The 22,062-nt window shown below is 40.9% G+C and overlaps 4 protein-coding genes across 5 annotated transcripts; 3 read left to right on the top strand and 1 right to left on the bottom strand.

Moving 5' to 3' along the window:
* Positions 1-903: 903 nt before the first annotated feature.
* LOC137949916 (phospholipase D alpha 4-like) lies at positions 904-3,481 on the top strand. Its single transcript, XM_068796162.1, has 4 exons — positions 904-1,002; positions 1,079-1,657; positions 1,751-2,966; positions 3,048-3,481. Exons 1-4 carry the CDS (start codon positions 904-906, stop codon positions 3,479-3,481), a joined length of 2,328 nt encoding a protein of 775 aa, XP_068652263.1.
* A 1,288-nt stretch (positions 3,482-4,769) lies between these two features.
* LOC137954495 (nonsense-mediated mRNA decay factor SMG7-like) lies at positions 4,770-12,261 on the top strand. 2 transcript variants are annotated; one of them, XM_068801667.1, is made up of 7 exons: positions 4,770-4,853; positions 6,234-6,833; positions 6,963-7,085; positions 7,956-8,188; positions 8,266-10,253; positions 10,354-10,498; positions 11,637-12,261. In XM_068801667.1, the coding sequence occupies exons 2-5, from the start codon at positions 6,252-6,254 to the stop codon at positions 10,223-10,225; spliced, it is 2,898 nt and encodes a 965-aa protein (XP_068657768.1). In that variant the 5' UTR covers positions 4,770-4,853; positions 6,234-6,251; the 3' UTR covers positions 10,226-10,253; positions 10,354-10,498; positions 11,637-12,261. The 2 variants fall into 2 exon arrangements, with proteins under 2 accessions (XP_068657768.1, XP_068657766.1); XM_068801665.1 differs by having other exon boundaries at positions 8,266-10,259.
* A 411-nt stretch (positions 12,262-12,672) lies between these two features.
* Positions 12,673-16,121, top strand: LOC137945873 (F-box protein At1g70590-like). The gene is made up of 4 exons (XM_068791976.1): positions 12,673-13,193; positions 13,667-13,800; positions 15,329-15,511; positions 15,849-16,121. Exons 1-4 carry the CDS (start codon positions 12,707-12,709, stop codon positions 16,014-16,016), a joined length of 972 nt encoding a protein of 323 aa, XP_068648077.1. The 5' UTR covers positions 12,673-12,706; the 3' UTR covers positions 16,017-16,121.
* Positions 16,122-17,607: 1,486 nt separating this feature from the next.
* LOC137949906 (protein SIEVE ELEMENT OCCLUSION B-like) lies at positions 17,608-20,221 on the bottom strand. The gene is made up of 7 exons (XM_068796152.1): positions 20,033-20,221; positions 19,846-19,950; positions 19,322-19,770; positions 19,115-19,224; positions 18,901-19,040; positions 18,321-18,803; positions 17,608-18,237 (listed from the first exon to the last, which is right to left on the bottom strand). The coding sequence occupies exons 1-7, from the start codon at positions 20,219-20,221 to the stop codon at positions 17,608-17,610; spliced, it is 2,106 nt and encodes a 701-aa protein (XP_068652253.1).
* Between the last annotated feature and the right edge of the window lie 1,841 nt (positions 20,222-22,062).

Genomic DNA, 22,062 nt, shown 5'->3' with positions numbered 1-22,062 from the left:
ATAGGCTGGACACAAATTTCTAATTCTACAAGTAGATGATAATCTTGCCCAATTTATCAAGTAATCTTGCAGGTATAATTGTAATTAGTTAATCAAAATATTAAACTTTTGGGACTTGTTTGTGTGAATATGCTAGACATGGTTTTGTGAATTAAGATCCAGAGATAGGGGTCGGGTTTCATGGAAAACCTGATCCAATTTGACACAAAAACCTGGGGTTTGGGTTTTGGGTTTCACCTTGTAGGTCAGGGGAGTTGGGTTTGTGAGGACGGGAGTTGTATTAGAAAGATAACTGTAAAACTAAAACTCTTGTTTCTAAGCCTACTCAAACTTTTCTAAAATGGAGAGGTAGAGTTCTAACTATTCTCTGCCACTACACCATGCAGGCTTGGAAACACTCTTCTGCTTCTTCCACTTCTAGCACGATTCCAATTGGCATCAGTCTCCCAATCCGAGCTCTACTCATCTCCTCTTTGTGTAGCTTCCTACCCCAACTACAACCCTGTGGTGTGGCATGCGTAACAGCTAGTAACCGCTAAAAGAATTCAAAGAAAACGCAGCGAAGGCTCCCCCACGGTTCAGTTTGAAAGCAATTCCGTATACTCAACAACAAGGATTAGACTCTTCAGAACCACGAAATAACTGAAGTCGACTTTTCCAACACTCGACTCGACCAGTTCCCCCAAAGAAATGAATTCGTTTCTGCCGATCGCCGACTCCTTCCATTGCAGTCTAAGAAAAATGGTGAAGTCTCCTCTCGTTGTTTTTCTATTTTATGCCCATTTTTGGCGGAGAAGAAATAAAAGAAAGAAGCAGCTCATCTCCATTGGTTAGCCCAGAGTTGCAGTATAATTACTTCTGCAGCAGACGGTTTTTGAAGAAAAAGAAAAGAAGAAGAAGATGATGGAAGAAGGGAGAGACAAGTTCATCAGATTTCTCCATGGAAAACTCGAGGCCACCATCTTCCATGCTACGGATTACACCCCTTCATGTTCCTTCTACGTAAGAATGGAGTCCCCTCCCCCTCTCCTTCTCTCTGTTTCTTTGTCTCTCTCTTATTGAATGTTGTCGTTTGCAGTGGACGATGCTAACGGGGGAGAAGCCAGCATATATCACCATCAAGCTAAACAAAACCAAAGTTGCAGAGACGAGCCACCAACTGGATCGAACATGGAACGAGACATTTGATATTCTCTGTGCTCATTCCTTGGACACAATCATCACCGTAAAGCTCAGAACAAGCTTTTCAATCTTGGGTCTGTTGCATATCCCAGCTCACAGGCTTGTAAATGGATTTGAATCATACGATGGTCTCTTCTCCCTCTTCTCCGAGAATGGGAAGCCAATCCCCAAACTCAAACTCAGATTTAGACTCCGGTTCAAGCCTGCAGACAAGGACCCTTACTGGGGGAAGGGCCTCCAGGACAGAGAATTCAAGGGCTTGGCAAAGGGGGTTACATTCCATCAAAGGTCTAATTGTGGGGTGATTCTTTATCAGGATGCCCATCACAGGCCTACGTTTCTTCCTATGGTCAATATCCATGGTGAACAGAGGTACAGACCCAGAAAGCTTTGGGAGGATGTCTACAAAGCCATGAATGATGCTAAGCATTTGATCTACATTGCTGGCTGGTCCCTCAATCCTAAGATGGTTCTGGTGAGTTCTCTAACAACTTCATAAAATGGATAGTAGTAGTAGTTTTTTTTTTAAAGTATAATGTTGAATTTTTCGTGTTCTGAATTCATGTAGGTGAGAAGCCCAGAGACAGAAATCCCAAATGCCAAGGGCGTATCCATTGGCGATCTGCTGAAGCGCAAAGCAGAAGAGGGAGTTGCAGTCAGAATCTTGCTCTGGGACGATGAGACTTCTTTACCAATCATAAACAACACAGGAGTGATGAGAACCCATGATGAAGATGCCTTTAACTACTTCAGACACACAAAGGTGGTTTGCAAACTCAGTCCAAGGTTGCACCACCAGTTCTCCGCTGTCTTCAGCCACCATCAGAAAACGATCACCGTAGATGCCGAACCAGACCTTATATTTCCCACCAAATACAATGAAATTTCTTCTGCAAACAGAGAAATTCTCAGCTTCATCGGTGGCTTAGACCTCTGTGACGGCCGCTATGATACAGAGGAGCATTCCCTGTTCCGAACACTCAACACAGAGTCTCACTCCAATGATTTTTACCAAATCAACATCGATGGAGCTAGCCTTAACAGGGGAGGTCCACGGGAGCCATGGCATGACACCCATGCTTGCCTTTCAGGCGATGCAGCTTGGGATGTCTTGAGCAACTTCGAGCAGCGTTGGGCTAAACAGTGCGACCCATCCTCTCTCATCAATCACCGATCGATCCCTCACCTCCAGCAACAGGTTTCATCTTCTCTAAACCATGACAGAACTTGGCGAGTTCAGGTCTGTCGATCCATTGACAGCACTTCAGCATCATCTCTGTCAGGCAATCTCGAGCACAGTATACATGATGCCTACGTCGAGGCGATTCGAAGAGCAGAGAGGTTCATTTACATTGAGAACCAGTACTTCCTCGGGGGTTGTCAGTTGTGGGAGAAGGACCAACGTTCTGGGTGCAGCAATCTGATTCCAGTTGAAATTGTTCTTAAGATAGTTGACAAGATTAGATCAAAAGAGCGATTTTCTGTGTTTGTTGTGATTCCAATGTGGCCTGAAGGGGTACCTGAGAGTGACCCAGTTCAAGATATTCTACACTGGACGAGGCAAACCATGAGCATGATGTACAGATTGATAGCAGAAGCGATTCAGGAGACAGGAAACCCTGCAGATCCTCGAGACTATCTCAACTTCTTCTGCCTTGCCAACAGAGAGAAGGAGACAACAGGAGATTTCATTCCTCCGTCTTCCCCACAACGTTCGACCCAATACTGGGAAGCTCAAACTCACCGGCGATTCATGATCTACGTCCACTCCAAACTGATGATAGGTAAGCCGAGCTTTAACCTTCAAACATAAGCAACAACTGTTCGTTCAACGAATCCAGAAATCTAACCTGTAGAACATGCAGTGGACGACGAGTACGTCATACTGGGCTCTGCAAACATAAATCAGCGATCCATGGATGGAAGCAGAGACACGGAAATTGCAGTTGGATGTTACCAACCAAGATGGATAGGTACCAAAGGAACTGAAGGGGATGTTCGTGCGTATCGCATGTCGCTTTGGTATGAACACACTCGGCGCGTTGAAGCAGTGTTCGAGCAGCCGGAGAGTATAGAGTGTGTGAGAAGGATTTGCAGCATTGGAGAGGAAATGTGGACGAAATACAGTGGTGAAGAAGTTGTGGACATGGAAGGAGTGCACCTTGTGAGTTACCCTGTTAGTGTGTCCAAGGAAGGGCTCTGTGGAGATGCTGAGAACAGTGGTGGGGTGTTCCCTGATACCAAAGCCATGATTAGAGGAAGGAGATCAAAGCTTCTTCCACCCATTTTTACAACATAGGATATATGCTTAATTGTGGTGTTTTTTAATTCATTCTTTGATTCGATTTCATCCTCCTCATCTCTCCTCATGATTGTTATAATGGATAAACTACAATTACACAAATTGATCCACTAAACTTTGATGGATTTAGGTTTATACTCTTTTTTTTTTTTTGCCTCAATAAATTTCTTGATGATGACAACTTTAGCAACTTTTTTTCTTATTTTGATATTCTACCTATGTTTTTAGCTAAATAATAACAATTATAAGCTTGGGATTAATTACAATTTATAGTGTTTGATCATTTCACTAAAAATGGACTAAGAAGAACTAACATGGGGTCTTTCTTACTTTGATTGATCGTTCATAACCTCGCTCTTAAATTTTATTTAGAGAGGGGGTCACGAAATTAATTATTTAAAAATTTATAATATTAAAAGAGAAAAATCAATGGATAAAGTTGTTTACATGATGATCTTTATATGAGTGAATTACAAAATCAAAGTTAAATTAGCCACTCTAACACATATACACAATAATTTGTTCAATGAAATTTATAGGGTTATAAATAGATACAAATTTATTTAATTACCCATTTGTTTTTTCTTACTTATTTTGATTCTTATTATAATTTATAATAGTAAATGTGTTTTATCTATTTACTTACCTATTTTTTCATGGTAAATAGGCAAATTAAAAGTAATAAATAATAAAATATCTAAAATTATAAAAAAACAAATTATATAAATCTACACACTATAGTCCAATGCTCTAAAGCAATATGCATATAAGTAATTAAATTTATACACATACTTCATTTAGAGCAATTTAATATAATTGAACTTACAAGATAAAATTACCACATTACCCATAAAATAATTGGGTATGAAATATTATTTATCCTTTTTTATTATTTTATTTAGATAAAATAATTCAAATTATTTGGCAAGTGATGTAGTAGGGGAAAATTACATACTAATATTAAATCTAAAACTTCTTTTATGGGTGTACATAAAAATTATTTTATTCAACTCTCCCTTAATAAAAAATAAAAATAAAAATAAAAATTGACTTAAAATAAAATAATAATAATAAATAAAAAGTCAGATAAAATGTAAATAAAAAATTTAATTTTTAAACTCAGTCTCCCTTGGGCCTTGGCCACCAGACACCGGAAACGGTGTGGTAATAATACTTCCAATAATCCGCACACAGGGCTTGCCGTCGTCGCCCATAAAAATAGAAAAAAAGGAGAGAGAAAAAGAAGTTTTCTGTTTGCAAGGTGACACAATACACGTTGCCGGGAGATAGAAATCGAGCCCTAAGTTTGGGATTTTGGTCGGAGGAAGCCATCCTGAAGCGAGACGGAGCGGCTTCGCTGGGGAGGCAGGTATGCGTATCGATTCTCTCGATCATAAATCTCCTGCTCCGTCGTTGTTTTTTTTTCTTCTTTTCTCGGTTTTTCTCTTATGATGTTGTTTCTTCTTACACATGGATCTGCGGGTTCCTCGTGCCTTAGATCGTTAGATGTTGTTTGAAATACGAGGGTAAAGAAGGGTAGTCTAGGATGTTGAGATCTTTTTGAGTTTTAGACGAAATACATGTGTCTTTGGGTTGGACTAGTTCTGAATTGGTTTTTCCTTTCCTTTTTTTCTTCTTGGATGAATTTCGTCCAATTATGTCTGTGTATTCTGATGTAAATATTGTTTACTAGTCATGTGAGTGCTTGCTTGTATGATTGAATTCGGTTAGCTTGTTTCCAGATGTAGGAAGCAAAGGTTTTGATATTCAACTTCATCTGGACTGGGACGGTGCACAATTGAAGTATTGTTTGATCGACTTGAAGGGATATAATTTATTAGTTCCGTGAATAATTAGAGAAGAAAAATTGTCTTTTGTGCTCTGGCTGTATTAGAAGGAATCGTTGGCTGAATCCCATAAAAAGTTTCGATTTAATTTATGCAGTTGTTATTTTTGATAAATAAAATAGAGCGTGAACTAGCTAGGATTTGCTGATCGGTGGTTTGACCAGTCGTTTTACTGGTAGTGTTGTCGTCTAAGTGGTTGGATGCTTGGAATATCTTTTTAATTCCTTTGATCTCCTATAATTTACATTTTCTCCATCATTCAAAACAACAAATTTAATTTTTTTTTCTTTTCTTAAATGTTGAATCCCTTACCTATTGTGTCTCGACCTTGGCCGTTGAGCCAAAAGCCCAACCCACAAATTTGAACTTTCTGTAAGAATTATATGAAGGATTGTGTTAGTAAGTTTTATCGTTGTGTGCTGAGCACATAAGTGGCTATTTTTTCATAGATAGTCTTGGCTGATTGTTGCATACGTGTCTGTTAAATTATTTGCCATGTTGTTTACTTGGTAAATGCATGTAGCATCTTTTTTCTTGTACTAAATATATCTTTATATTTATTGTTTTATCTCTAGAACAAAATTTTGACGTTTCCTGAATCTTCTAAAGATTACGGGTTGTAGGAGGGCGATGTGTAGAGCCAGAAACAAAAGACATTCATCACATAGGAAATTTTTTTATTGCCGGTGCTAGTTACTTGAAATGCTCTTAGGGGCACACCTTTGATGAGTGGGTATACCTTTTCTATTTCTATACCTAGGTTGCATCTTTAAAAAGGAATAGTTAATGTGGTTTAATGTGGATTTTGGTATTTGGTCCCTTACTTGGCAAGGTGATGAGGAATTTCTAGACCAGAATTTCATATATTCTAGAACTATGACATAATGTATTTGTGATCACAGATATTGGATGGACTTGAGATGACAGCCAAATCAAAAGTCCCTTTGGATCCTAACGCATGGCTTCAGATGAGAGAGAAATATGAAGCCAAAATTCTTGAAGATCATGATTTTTCTGAGAAGCATGAAATAGAGTATGCGCTTTGGCAGTTGCACTACCGAAGGATTGAGGAGTTCAGGGCACATATAAATGCCAGTGTTTCCGCAGCATCTTCTAATGGTAGTGGTGGCAAAGGAGGTGTCACCCGACCAGACCGGATAAAAAAAATTCGGTCAGTTTTTAAATCTTTCCTTTCAGAGGCCACTGGCTTCTACCATGATTTGATCCTCAAAATCAGAGCCAAGTATGGGCTTCCTCTGGGTTATTTTTCCGAGAGTCCAGAGGATCAGGTGACTCAAGTAAAAGATGTGAAAAGATCTGCCGAAATGAAGAAGGGGTTATTATCCTGTCACCGTTGCCTCATTTACTTGGGTGATCTTGCTCGTTACAAAGGATTGTATGGAGAAGGTGGTGATTCTGCCACTCGTGATTATGCTGCTGCTTCAAGTTACTACATACAGGCTGCATCTCTTTGGCCTTCAAGTGGAAATCCACACCATCAGGTCCGTTTCCACATTGAAAGCTAATCATTCATTACAACTTGCACTATTCACTGTGGTTCTATTGGGATAGATGTTATTTAATGACATTTTGTCCAATCTTAACTTGGATGGATGCTGTATTTTCTTCAGCTTGCTATTTTGGCTTCCTATATAGGGGATGATTTGGTGGCAGTTTATCGATACTTTCGAAGTTTGGCAGTGGACAGCCCTTTTTCAACAGCAAGAGACAATCTAATTATTGCTTTTGAGAAGGTATTTTTAATCCGTTTTTTTTTTAAAGTGTTACTTGTCATTCCTTTTGTTCTACATTCTCTATTATTATTATTTTTGGCAGAAAATGAGAAGAAGATAGTATTCATTTCTTTTTTACTTGTCAAATTAAGTAGTTTTTTTGACACTTATGGTAAAAAGTATTCTCAGATGTATATAAGTAGTTGAACTTAATTCTCTTTGGAATTATAAAAGATTACTGGTCAGTTCTATTTGTTGGAATACCCAAGCCATCTTCAGACGTCTGTGATATTGAATATGTAACATTTGTTTCCTTAGTTATGGGGATAACTCCTTTTTTTTTGGGGGGGGGGGGGTTAATTTTGGATGACTGAAAGCAAGAGGTTTTTGAATATATTATCATGCAGCATTGAGAGTGAATTTCTGAAGTTTCAGCTTCAATTGAATTGCCTTTTACAATTTTGAAAAGCAGGATATAGATGAAATTTCAAGCAATTTGTGTTGAAATTTACTTCTGTTTTCAGTTTAAAGTCTTGTAGGATAATTATATTAGGAAGTGCCTGTGTGGATTCTGTCAAAAATAAGTTTTTCAATATTGTTCCTTTTTTTAACTGTCCTTCAAACATTAGTTCCAAATCTTTGAGAGCTTGGCGAATTTGATGTCTTTGTCAGCTAGTACATCAAAGTTCACAAAATGACCACTTGCTGATAGCCATATCTGTTGATCAAACCCCTTTTATGCTTCTGCCATTGTGTTTGTTAAGTTGGTCCTTGTTGCTGAATGTGATGACCCAATTCATGTTTCTGTCGTGGTTTACAAATGATACTTGGTAATTTATAATGAAAAAGAAAAATATCTACTTAATCTAGATTGCTTGTTTATGTGTTCAGAATCGTCAGAGTTACTCCCAGCTACCAGTGGATTCTAAAGTGTCCACAGTCAAGACACTGGCACGTGTATCTGGAAGAGGAAGGGGCAGAGGGGAAGCAAAGCAAATGTTGAATGATGCTAACAAACCAGAAGCTATTCCTGTACATGAGAAAACATCAGGCATCCATGAGACTTACAAAGTATTTTGTATTCGATTTGTGCGACTGAATGGCATCCTATTCACCCGCACCAGGTAGTTTACTCTTGGGATTACATATTTGTTTACTCTATTTACTCATTGGGTGTTTGACAAGGCATTTTTCTGTCCAGCTTGGAGATGTTTGGAGAAATTTTCTCTTCAGTAATTGCTGATCTGCTTGATCTTCTTTCATCTGGGCCTGTGGAAGAGCTGAATTTTGGTTCAGATGCTGCTGAAAATGGACTTTTTGTTGTCAGGCTTGTTGCTGTTCTCATATTCACGGTTCATAATGTGAATAGGGAATCTGAAGGCCAGTCATATGCGGAGATCTTGCAGCGTTCAGTTTTGCTTCAGAATGCATTTATTGCTGCTTTTGAACTTCTGGGCCATATAATGAAGAAATGCATCCAGTTGCACGATATTTTGTCCAGCTGTCTGTTACCAGCCATCCTTGTATTCATTGAGTGGTTAGCTTGTCGTCCAGATGTTGCGGCTGGAACAGATATTTGTGAGGACAAACAAGCAAATGCTAGATCCTTTTTCTGGACTCAGTGCATTGACTTATTGAACAAGCTTCTTTCGAGTGGTTGTGTTTCTCTTGGTGGGGATGAAGAGGAAACCTGCTTTTCTGACATGAGCAGGTATGAAGAAGGAGAAACTGGTAATCGTCTTGCATTGTGGGAAGACTTTGAATTAAGGGGGTTTTCACCTCTTCACGCAGCACATCTCATATTGGATTTCTCTAGAAAGCATTATTTTGGAAACAGTGGTAGCAATAAGGAGAAACGGGCACGTGCTGAAAGGGTTTTGGCTGCAGGTAGATCTCTTTTGAATGTGGTTCGTGTTGACCAGCAACCTGTATACTTTGATCAGAAATTGAAGAAGTTTTGTGTGGGAATTGAACCTCAAAAGCATGAAAATGACATGGTGAATGTTTCTGTAGATTTGCCTGAATCAAATGGCATGTTGGAACAGGGGACCGTTGCATTTGAGAAAACAAGGACTTCAGGCATATCTGAACCTTCCAAGATTCAGTTGTATGTGGAAGAAGAGGAAGAGGAGGATGAAGTGATTGTGTTTAAGCCACCAATAGCTGATAAACAGGTTGGATTGAGTGCAGTGAGTCCTGTGGGCCTTAGAGCTACTGTGGAAAACTCATCTATGACTGAATGGGAAAGTTATGGTGGCTCTACTCTTTCGTCCTTTAACTGTATTCCACAACTTCAGGGAACTTCACCTTTGACTACAGCTATGCATCCTCCCATCTCTTTTATGAATGTTATCCCACAGCCTCTGCCACAGATTATTGATTCAGCTCACCCAAAATGGATTCCAGACCAATTATTTGTTAATGGGTTGACGGACATGAGTATATCTGGAAATGGGGTTGTTGCTTCTAAAGCAGCTGAGCTGGGAGAGTTTCACAAGCCACCTCTGGTGTCCCCTCCCTTTTCATTACCTTCCAATCTCAGTAGTTTCAATATGTTACCTGTTGGTCATGTGGCAGCGGTGGAGACTGTCCTACCATCTAGAGTTGATTCATCAATGCTTTCAGGCACAAATACTAATGGCCCTATGATGATGACGAAACCACCATCTACCTCAGCAACAAGTTTGAGAAGAAGTCCAGTTTCTCGACCAGTTAGTAGGCACCTGGGGCCTCCACCTGGGTTCAGCCCCATTCCTCCTAAACAGTTAAAGGAACCCACTGCTAATGTACCTTCAAAAATTGAACTGCAGCTGCCACTTGATGATTATAGCTGGCTTGATGGATATCAATATCCACAAACGGAGAAGATGGACCTGAACAATTCCTTTAATCAGAAGGGACATTTATACAACCAGCTGAGCACCAGTGGTGATAACTACTCAAATTTTGGTACAATTAGCTTCCCATTCCCTGGGAAACAGGTTTCTAGCGCACATATAGGTCTGATGCAAGGCCAGGAAAGTCAGCAGGATATTCAACTTCTTGAACATCTGAAACTTCTCAAGGGACAGCAGCCTCCTCAAGGAAGTCAACAGTCCACTGCAACAATGCCAGAGCAGTTTCAGGCACAGTCTCTGTGGTCTGGCCAGTTTTTTGTGTGAAGAGAGACCGACCCATAGCATCTGAAGAGTAGTGGTTTGATCCAATTTTTCTTATTTCCTGAATTTTGCTACTACTTAGACAATTTTTTGAAAATATTGTCTGAGTGTATTTTTTCTGCTCTTTGAAGGTGTTGAGAATCTACTATTGTGGATGGCATGCGGTATGGTGCTAGGAGTGGATTCTCCACCTTAGCAGCCGTTTCAGTGTTGTTAAATTTCTTTCGGGGCATGGAAGTGGTCTTGGGAGCATTGCTGGCACTCGCCTTTGACCAGGTGATTTTTCTATTGGTTTCTATGCACTAATAATTACTCATTTGGTGGCTGGAGTCTGGAAATGTCTGATGGACAATCCTACTGAATTTCTGGCACCTTTTTGGGCCTCTTTTACGTTTGAGGTGCCATTAGTTTCTAAAAGTGTGTCAAGTGATCCAAGATTAGCTGAAAAACTTGTTACTGCAACTAGAAGCAGGTTCAGAGTTGCACCATCTATTTTTTTCCATCTTTCTGGCTCAGGGATGCCAGTTCTTAGACATATCATTGTTTACTATGTTAATATGGAATAGCTAGACTTTTGAGGTCCTTCATAAAAAACAAAAAAGTAGTTTTGAGTGGTTGTATTCTTAATCGGGTGTGTTTTGAAATTTTTGAAGCATGATGATTTCCTAAGAAATAAAAAGAATAAAGATTTCTATTACTAGTCAACCTCTAAAAGTCTTTTCTTCGGAATATTAAACATTATCAGACCTGACCTGTATATCATCTTCGTCGAGTTGTCCCATGTATACTCCCCATTTTCATGAGGTAGATCATGCCCTGAGTGTTTCAACCTACGCTGTCTTATTATTTTTGTTGCTTTGTGTTTCCTCTAATTGTTCATTTGCAATATTGGCGGTCCCAATTCTTATGCTCATCCATCTCAACATTCTGAGCTTCACCTGCTGATCATGGTTGGTTTAACTATCTTGTTGTCATCCATTTCATCATGCACCTACTTATAATTTTCCTATTTGCTATTTTTATTATAGCTACTATTTAGCCTCAAGTCTTTTCCTTTCTTTCAATTGGGTATAGTTAGCTGAAAAGATGTCTTTTTTGAATGTTGATTACTCACCTCCTATGGGTAGTTAGTGCATGACACTGGATCTGTATGGACTGGTTTGTCATTGTCAAACAGAACATAATAAATGATGATGCTGTCTTGAAGAAGAAAAAATTGACTCTGCTGTTTTTTAGGAAAAAATGATTCTGGTGTTGGTAGAAAGTTATGAAATCTTGTACGTGTTTTTATATTTTTTGAGTAGTTGTAGACATCCTTTCTATACAGAACTTTATTTATTTATTTTTTTATAGTTTTTGAGTAGTTGTAGACATCCTTTCTACTCAGTTCTGATAAGTCTTATGTGTATTGTAGAGCTTTTCCGGATTTTGGAATGCATGGGGGGGTTACAGCGCAAAGGTTTAACAAAGAGCTGTTAAGGGATGTCCTCTTGGATGGGATGGTTGTGTGATTCAAAGTAAAAATGAGATTGATCTGGTAATGGGTGGGCTTGGAACAGAAATAGCAATATGAAGTTCTCAACAGAGAGGAGAAATGCCACACTATTTACTCTACCTACCTTTGGCAGAAGTGGTTCTTGGAATCCTCTTAACCCTCTTGGAGTAGGAACTACAATCGTCATTGTAATTATTGGTAATAGTAGCAGCTCTTATCTCGTGAAAGTTGAGCGAGGAAGCCAAAAGACTATACCGAGCGTGACTTTAGAGACTTGTGGCTGTGGGTTCGCATATCAGTATGGAAATAAGATAATAATGCTGCTCTTTCGGTTTTCAAAAAGAGAGAAAAAAAGAAAAAAAAGAATTGTAGACTCTTTTCATAGATATGGCATAAAGACGGAGCATGGGGGGGCATTTAGCCCTAAGATGTCGTTTTAATTGTTCATGGTGTATGGTTATGTAGCCAACTTCAAGAAACTAAACTGTTTGTGGAGCTTTTATATATTATGATCTTTTCGTTGGCAGGATGCAGCCTCTGTTGATTCTCTCTGTCTCTATCACCTTTCAATTGATACTGGCCGATTGAAGGAGTGTGTATCGGCTGATACATATCGGATTTTGAGGCCTTCAATACTTAATCGCAAATAGCCACCTTGGTTCAGGGAAAGTGTATTGGCCATATACATCAGATTTTGTGATGGTGTTCTGCACTCCTTAGTCGCATCGTTTTTCCGAAAAAACCCCGAGTTCCGATATATATATATATATATCTATCCGTTTTTGCTTGATAAGTTTTCCTGTATCGGCCGATACACCCGCAAAATTTGATACATATTCACATTGCAACACTGTCACGTTTTTAACACAAGCCTTTCGACACGTGCCGCCACCAGCTTGACTTTAACGCCCGCACAATGACTTCCCTCACCACATATCATTCCTTCACACCAACGTTTCCTCCCCGTCGCTCTCTCGCGCCCCGCCGGAATGGACCACCGGGCCCCCTGGCCCGCCGCTTCCGACTCCCCGCGCCTCCCCACCCGCCACCTCTCCATGCCCCTCAAGCGCCGCCGCAATCCCCCACCGCTGCCCTCTCTCGCCCACGACTTCTCCGCCCTCCCCATTGACATCCTCCTCAAGATCGCCGCCTCCTTCACCGTCCCCAACCTCTGGGCTGCCAGCATGGTCTGCCGCCCCTGGCGGGAGGCGCTCCGGCCGTTGAGGGAGGCCATGGTGTTGCTCCAGTGGGGGAAACGTTTCAAGCACGGCCGTGGTGGGATCCGGCCGAACCTCGATAAGGCGCTCGATTCGTTTCTAAAAGGGGCTGCGCGTGGGTCCACCCCCGCAATGGTCGATGCTGGCTTGCTGTACTGGGAGACGGGTAACAGGGAAAAGGGGATGGAGTTGTATCTCAAGGCCGCTGAGCTTGGAGACCCTGCTGGACAGTGTAATCTTGGAATTTCGTACTTGCAGAGTATTGCTCTCTCTCTTTTTTATTGCATTGTTGGTCTTGTTTTACCTATTAGGTTACTAAATTGTTAGTCTGTTCGTTGGAGGGTGAAATTGAGGAAGCATATATGAACATATGCCTTTGGGCATCATTCAGCGGAGAAATTTGCTGCATGGTTTTGAATTTTGAGTGCTCGAAATGCAAACTGTTATATGCGGTATAATATGGTTGTTCTGATGATACATAGAGAGTTGAATTCAGGTAGCTTTCTCCTTCTGCTGTTTTACTTTTGTGAAGTGTGTGAGGGGTCATATATGGACTAGACATGCAGAAAATGGGAAATGTGTTCGTTGAAATTTCTTAAACTGTGTCTATGATGCAGACCCCCGGCAGTTTGGGAGTGGATCTTTTTATGGAACTGTTCGAGTAAAATATACATTTTGAAGTCTAATAGAAATATTTCTACTGTAAGCTAATTTCTTGGTTTCGTTTTGCAGCTGAGCCTCCGAAGCTGGAGGAGGCTGTTAAATGGTTTTATCGAGCTGCTGGTGCTGGCCATGTGCGTGCCATGTACAACTTTGCGCTATGTCTCCATCAAGGTCGTGGTGTTCAGGGTAGTATACCCGAAGCTGTATGTTACTCTCTACTCTCTGCTTATTTTTGCATTCTTTATATTGATTGGAGGTTTCTTTTCTTATGATCTACATTATCTTTGCAAGATTTCCAGTTTCTTATCATTCAAAAAAAATTAAAATCAAAATGATCTATTTAGACCAAATGTGTCAATAAAAAATGTTTCTAGGAAAATTTATTAAAAATTCTTTGGATTCAGATGGTTCTGGTGCTCATTGTTATCTGCATTTATTGGGGAGGACTTGGTTTTCTCTGTCACATGCATTTATGACATGATTCTCTATTATATTGTTCTGGATTTTAGACCTTGAAATAATCCGAAAACAACAAAATTGAGAAATCTTGTATCTTATTGTATCTAGGTTGGAAGTCTCTTTTATATCCTTAAGATGACCAGTGCTTTTAGGTAATTCTTATTTCAAGTGCTTTTCCAGTTGATTGGAGACCTTGGCATTAGCCCTAAACTCCAAAATCGACAGACCTTAGTCTTTCAATAAGAGGTTCCTGTTGTACGAAAACTCAAATCTTTTTATATTTTTAAGAATAGATAATCTTGAATGTTGTCTATCTTGGTGGTGGTTGTCGTGCTTGGAGATGCAGTTTTTATCTTTATTTGTTTCTCTTCCTAATGTAGGATGTAAATTTTCTATGTTATTCATCATTACATGGTGCCATGTACTTCTCTTGGCTCATGGCTGCTTGATTATCTTTTCTATAAGCCATAGTCATAGCTGATTGTTCCTTTTTCTGTTTTTTATTATTTTATTGTGGTGTCTGTATCTCTCCAAAAAATTTGTTTTAGTTAATTATTATGATCTGAACGCGCTTGGTTCAGTAATATTTTTCTGTTTTTGGTGCCCCCGTCTTTGGGTAGAAACCCACCGTTTATTATGTTTTAGAACTACATTAGAATCTCTGGTTTGACTTAGTATGAAGTTGCTTCAACTCTTGGAGCCTAACTGATACAGGAAGCTGTTCCATTTTGGCCTGTGATGCACATTGTTGCCACCTAAAGCGGCATTTGCTATTCATTCAGCCGGAAACCTTCCTTCTGGTTGACTATCATTCTTAGATGTATTTTGTGATCGTAGCATGTATGAAGTTATAAACCGATGCCATTTTGTGTTGTATACTGTGCTCTTCGAGAAATAAGGTAGGAGCTGTGGAGCCTTCTCTTCTTTTTCTTTTTATTTTTTGTGAAAAGGTGCCCTCTCTACTTTTCTTCTTTCTTTCTCTAAAGCATAATAGCGGCAAAAGACTGGATCAGTAGAGTAATGTATATTGTCAGCATCTCCCAGATGGGATAGTTCTTAGGGTCTCTGCGATGAGTTAGAAACAAAGTCCATAAAATTATGTTGTTGTTGACCTCGTTTACCTGAACTAGCATGTCGTTGTAACTTCACTTAAAAATTCATCCTCATACTTATATTCAGCAAGTTTCTATGGTTTCTCCAGCACATTTCATTTACGAGTTGGTAACCTCAGAAAGCAGGAAGTCTTACAGAAGCGAAATTTGTTCAAATCAGGCAAAATGGTATCTGCGGGCAGCAGAAGGAGGAAATAAACGTGCCATGTATAACACTTCACTGTGTTACTCAGCTGGTGAAGGATTGACTCGAAGTGATCGGCAAGCTAAGAAATGGATGAAACGTGCGGCTGATTGTGGTCACACCAAGGCTCAGTATGAATATGGACTCAGGCTCTTCTCGGTAATCATGCTCTCCTTCACTTCAACTGCACTCTGTGCCTGCTGCTTTACATTTATGTCAGGGTTTTAACTCAACCTTGTCCTTTGTGTGATTAATCTTAAAAAACTTGTGCTGAGACCGTTTATTAATCAGATATGCTCTTCGTAGTTAAAAAATACTACCCTTTTAAAAGGACTGGTGGAGAAATCAATAGCTTAAGAGTAACTCATTTATATTTACCAATTAAAGGCTGCTATCATGAAGGGGTCATTCTTCCGCTGCTCTTGATCGAAACAGCTAAGCATCAAATTCCTGCTTACATTGCATTTACTGCTGTCTCGGTTGTTTTTGTTTCTAGTCAGGAGAAATGACGAAGGCATTAGTCTACCTGGAGCTTGCCTCGCGGGCTGGCGAAACTGCAGCCGACCATATCAAGAACGTTGTGGTTCAGATGTTATCCCCAGTCTCCAGAGATCACGCCATAGTATTGGCCGAGAACTGGCGGGCTTCACGTCCTTCACGATGATCCATTTACAGGCTCTCTGCAACTGGGTTCGAATCTTATGTAATATATTGGCCACCATGTTGTTGTTTTTTCTGTTCTTAATTGAAATTTAGACTCTCTGATGTAGTGGTTTTGTGTTATATCTCATTCATTTGCAGAATCTTTAGTTCTACCAATTCTATATATTAGACAATGCACAATAAACTAAATTTGGTTAATCTAATTAAATTACCAACCCTAGTTCCAATCATAAGCTCAGTATGGACTAATCTTGCCCATACAGCAGCTACTGGTCTGATGTCATATATATATATATATATATATATATATGTTTTGTCGAGCTGATGTTGCTGATTTGGTTAACCTCGCTGGCCTCTGTTACTGTCGCTATTTGGAATCACCAATCATGGCAGCAGAGATGTATAAAAGTAGGACAGCTCGAGTCCGAAGTGGAGAAGAAACCAAGCTAGAAGACGAGCATTAATTGAGCAGATGCGTGCGGCTCTCAACGGGGCCTTCACCACCGTCCTCTGCGACGCACGCCCGGCGGTCGTATTAGCTCGTATGATCCTCTTCGCCGCCGAGCTCGTGGCTTCCTTCCTCTGGGTCCTCGGGCAGGGCTTCCAGCCGACAAGAAGCTGCCGCCGATCGACGTGTTCTTTTGCACGGCGGACCCGAACTAGGAGGCGCCGGTGGACATGATGAGCACCGTGATATCGGTGCTATCGTTGGACTTCCACGTCGTGTTTGACTTTTTGCAGGTTTATCTGGCCGACGATGCAGGTTCGAAGGTGACACTGTTTGCTCTTACAAAATTTCCCCTCAAGAGGTCGTGCTTGAGTTACTGTAAGAAGAATGGGGTTGCCACGAGAGCTCCGGAGGCTTATTTCTCTGGTTTCGCTGCCATCTGTAGTGTCAGGTGCAATGAAAACTTTTCGACAGTAGAATCAGGGTTTATTGTCTATCACAGAGCATTGCAGGGTCTCTTCTACCTCATCTTTTTGTGTTTATTGATGGTCTCTATTAATGTGGCTTGTTAACCATTCCAGCATGGTAGGACTCTTTGACCAAGTTTAAAATTCGGTAATTTGAGGAATAAATTCGAAAGATGGGTATTTTGTTAATAAAACTTTCAATTAGGTATAAAAAATCTCACTTAGGACTGATATAACATTAAAAGGTTTATTGGCCCCCCTTTGGTGCAATGACAACATAGGGAGAGGTTTCTAGTCAGTAGCAGCAGACCCATCTTGACACAAACAAACAACTCCTGCAAATTCTCAAGATATCACTCCCATACCATATATAAAGAGGCCAAGGGAAACCATCCTCCTTGAACCAGATCCTATCTTGACATCAAAGTGTCAAGAGACAAACAAACAACTCCTACGAATTCTCAAGATATCACTCCCATACCATATATAAAGAGGCCAAGGGAAGCCATCCTCCTTGAACCAGATCCCATCTTGACATCAAAGTGTCAAGAGACAAACAAACAACTCCTACAAATTCTCAAGATATCACTCCCAGACCATATATAAAGAGAAACCATCCTCCTTGAACCAGATCATCCCACACAAAACTACTGTAATAACCCCCGTGTACTACTGCGTCATGGACCTCGATCAGTGCAGCAGCGGTAGAGGATGTACTTCTCCATGGGGCGCTTGCACTCCGCGCAGACGACTGTCTCCATGGGAAGCTTCCCCGTGTTCCCAGGAAGGATGAGGCGGGTGCAGTGCTCATGGGTCTGGTAGGGAAGAAGGGCGTTCTCCAGTGCAGGGAGGAAACCCTCATGTTCAACGCTTTCCTTCCAGTTATCGTACTCCGTCAGGCAGTCGACGATTTTTTTGCCGTTGGCTTTCACGATCTCGGTCCCTCCGGGGCTGATCAGTGCCCACCCGTCGTTGCTGCCGTCGAAGCTCAGCATCGTCATCACCTCCTGCATGATGGGGTCGTTCTCGATCGTCCGGCCAAGCTGCATTTTCGAGTGCCACATGCTCTCGAGGCGGACCCAGAAGAACCACATCATCGCCAGGTCTTGCCAGTAACCGCTCAGGTTCTCTTCGGCGATCGTGTTCACGACTTTCCGAACTCGTTGGGTGGGGTTGCTCTTGCCGATGTAGATCATTTCGAGGGCGATTCTGGCCTCCTGGGCCACTCGCTTCATGACAGTCGTGAATCTCCTGATCCACTCGATGTCTTCTCCTCCGTACAAGCAGACGAATCGACCTTCCTTCACCTGTTCATGGAGGAATTGGTAACAAAATTATCACAGATGATTCGGGCATGCTACCCAGATTGAGAAGAAAGGTGTTATCATACCCATTTGAATATCATAGGATCGATCTCATCGACCAGGAATTCGAGCCTCCATGTCTCTTCCTTCCAGAGAGCTTCCTCCCTGATGCTGGAAAAAGGGTAGGCCAGGCTTCTCCATATCCACATCATATGGAAGGCATTCGGGCAGACAACCTTCCCTTGGGGGTCCAAAACCACGAGCAGAGGCTTCTTGTCGAAATGCCAGACGTCTCTGATGTACTTGATCACGGCTGGGTCTAACAGGGAAGGGTGGTAGAGGGAATACCAGGGCATGATGGCCACATGTCTGTTGAAAGCATCGTTCTTGGCTTCTGTCCATTCGTCCCTGTCTGTCACAGGGAGCCACACCACCTCGTAGTGCCTCTCTAGCCTGCCCTGCCGTTTGTCGTTGTAGATCTGTGCGAGAAAGTGAACCTCCTCGTTGGAGATGTCAAGGTCCGAGATTAACAGAATCACTGTCTTTCTCCTGAGTACGTCCACATTAACCTACAGGCTCACAAATCAAAGAACATGAAGTCATAAACCAGTCTTTCAGTCATTCAAAGAAAACGGGGGAAGAAGACGACTCTGGTTGAGGACAAACCCTTGTTTTGGTGGTTCCGTCGACCAGTGGAAGGTCATCTTCGGAGTAGATAATGGTCTTCAAGATCTTCATGTTGTCAATGTGGACAGACTCGAAGAGACGCACAAGCTTTTGGTAGGCTTCAATGTGTTTCTTCTCAGCTACAACATCTCAAACGTGTTAGCCTTTGATCAAGGCAAGAAAAATCTAGTTCTCAGCTTGTGTTCTTGCTCACCGATGTGTTGATAGCACAGATTCAGTTGCTTTAACAGGTGCTCATGGATATTGTTGACCTTATGAGCCAAACTGGACAGCTCCCAGACCTCAGTTGTGGAGGCTATGTACCTGCAACCACACCCAGAAGCGAAAAACTCAAAGACTAAATCTTTCTCACTTTGTTCCAGAGAAGGAGAAAGTTCAGTAGGGGTGGTGGTGGCCTTACTCATGCCCAATGCCAATGAGACCGATGATCTGAGAGGCACAAGCCACAACGCTCCGAATGGTCCAGTAGACGGCAGTGGGAATGTGGGTCATGGCAATGGTCATGGAGTGAGTGTCAGGCGTAATGTACTCAGCAGGGAGATTCTTAAACGCTATGATACACTTGGTGACATCGAGCATGGCCTTGATGAGGATGTTGAGAGCATCGAACCTCGGCTTGAGGATTTCCGAGTGTTCCAGGATTTCTGGCACCTGCTTCAGGGCACCCACTGATTTGGCCAGGGGATTGACAGTGTGAAGCTGCGCAGTGAGCCAAAACTCCCCATAGCTCACAGCAAAGGCAGCCAAGGCCATGACCACTTTTGCATCCCATGAGTAGCTCGAGATGGTGTTGAACACTGCCACAGTTGTTGCATGGGGTTCTCCACCTCCAGTGCACTTGCAGGTTATCTATCACCCATGAGTAGATAAATCAGTCGATGCATCGAAGTAATTCGCTAACGCAGAGAAGATAGTGCTAAGTACCTCGCAAGAGATCCTGTGGATGGTGTATGCAAGAGCTTCAAGGATTCCAACGACCCCATTTTGGTTCATGTTTTTTTCCACCACGTCAACTTGAGCTTGGGGGGCCTGCATGAATGCGGAAAAGAATGAAATGCTGATTAAATCATAAATATGCCAAAAAAAGAAGAAGAGAGGGTCATGAGATTACTCCAACAATGGACGGAGTTGCCCTGTGCAGGACGTCTTCAACAACATCAAGGAGTGGGCTGATGTCGAAATTCCGGCCATCCGGCGAATGGGTGGCGAGAATTTGCCGCATCGTTCCACTGTCGTCCAACGACGAAAACATGCGGCGATCACCGTTGAGCAGATGTGACTTTTGCTGGGCAAGTGCCATTTTTCCACAGAGCTGTTTCTAGCAAGAGAAGGTGGCAGGTAATGCTCTACGTTCGTTGAGTGAGGGGATTGGAGACCACTGCCATCCTTCTATAGCAATCGCCTAAAAGAAAAGCCAGAATGAATCAACTACCTTGCTTCTAGCAGGAGCTAAGCCTTGTCATCCGGAAAGGATAAGATCATGGCACGCAAGCAAGAACCTCTTTACAGAGGAAAAGATCATGCCCTCGTGAGACACCTTGAGATAGGGAAGAAGGGTCTGTTAGAGGGGAATTATGATAAGTGTCTTTTTGATTATCCAACTAGTGTATTCATGGTGAAGTGTGAAGTTTGCTCACCCAAGGTTCTCTCACTTTTTATCCTATACACCTAAAAAGCTCAGATGCTCTATCTATAACACATTTTCCAACAATTGAGGCTCCCAGTTTGGCTTTCTGCCTTTCTTATTCCCTTTTAATTTTTTTATTTATCCTCTACAACACTTAAGTATATTATAGAGAGGCTCTCAGTGTGGCCTCAAAGCCAGTTTCAAAGGAGTAACTGAAGTGTCAGATTAGTCTCATGGTATAGGTTCATGATTCGGATTAGCCAGTGTGGAACCGTATTTGTATCGCTCGGGCCAGTCCTTGTATAAGGTCCATCTTTTTAATCTGCAAGATAGACAAAAATGGTTGATAATAACCTCAAAGTGGCCGGAAAGAAAAACTCTGTAACTCTATTCTATATCAAACAAGCTGTGGATGATTCTATTAGTCTAAAGATTGCTACTTACCAAGTCTAAGGAGTCAGTTTTTTTTTTAATGCAGAGAGTTTTTAAACCCTAAAACATAGAACCTAAGCAGTGTCTTCAATAACATTTGCTCTCAATAGATGCCTACTACATCAAGCAAATGGAATAACTCTCTTTGAAGCATGCAATTGGTGGAAACCAAAGGCAAAACATTTAATTTTTTTTTTATGGTTATATTGCATTTATTCATGTTCCTATCTCAAAAAAAAAAAAAAAAAAAGAGTAGTAGTTGGATGATAATAGCATGAATTATATGTTAGAATATCTCTTTCATGCATAATATTATATTATATTTTTATTATATATTATCTTATCAATTTCATTTTTAATATTTATATCAGTTTTTTAATAGTTAAATTATTCAGTTTTATAAAATATTATAGATTTAATATTATAATAATTAATTCTTTCAATATTTAAAGTGTTTTATAATTCATTTTATCAAATTAGTTTATTTTAATTTATATTAAATATTTTTACTTCTTTGGTCTTCTACTACTAATAGGATTCCTTATTGTGAGAATAAAAAGAGAGAGAGAGAGAGAGAGAGTTTTGAGATCAGTTGATACTCTTTCCTGCAACAACATTAACTTAAATTATTTGTTATTTTCAAATAATTATATGTAATAATGTAAGTGTGTATATGGAGACAGAAAAAAGAAAGCTGAATTTATCTTCCTTATAAAAGCACAAAACCTTTTTCTGAAAATATATCTAGCTCTCTGACTTTCATTTCCTCCCAAAAGAACTTTCATCAATCAAACACTCTCATCTTACTCTGCAATTACACTAGGCAGACTTAACTTTCACGTTTCTCATCTTATTTACACTAAGCAGATTACCCGCCGGAGGAGTTGTGGGCTTATCCGTCCGACAATGAGGGTTCAACAGTGAGACCGTTTGCTCTCTGGGAGGCTTTCTCGTTCGCGAGGTCGTGGTTGGGTCACTGTGAGAAGAATGAGCTTTGGGCTAGAGCTCCGGAGGCATATTTCTCTCCTTCTTCTGAACCGAATGTTGTGTGAATGGTAATGGAGAGTTGCATGGAAATACAC

Source organism: Aristolochia californica, unplaced genomic scaffold, assembly GCF_029961685.1.
Source record: "Aristolochia californica isolate CCGP_79_NKW_82.1479 unplaced genomic scaffold, dmAriCali1.0.hap1 SCAF_1, whole genome shotgun sequence".
Taxonomy (NCBI): domain Eukaryota; kingdom Viridiplantae; phylum Streptophyta; class Magnoliopsida; order Piperales; family Aristolochiaceae; genus Aristolochia; species Aristolochia californica.
The sequence above is the reverse complement of the archived record's forward strand: the minus strand, read 5'-3'. Positions and strand labels throughout refer to the sequence as shown.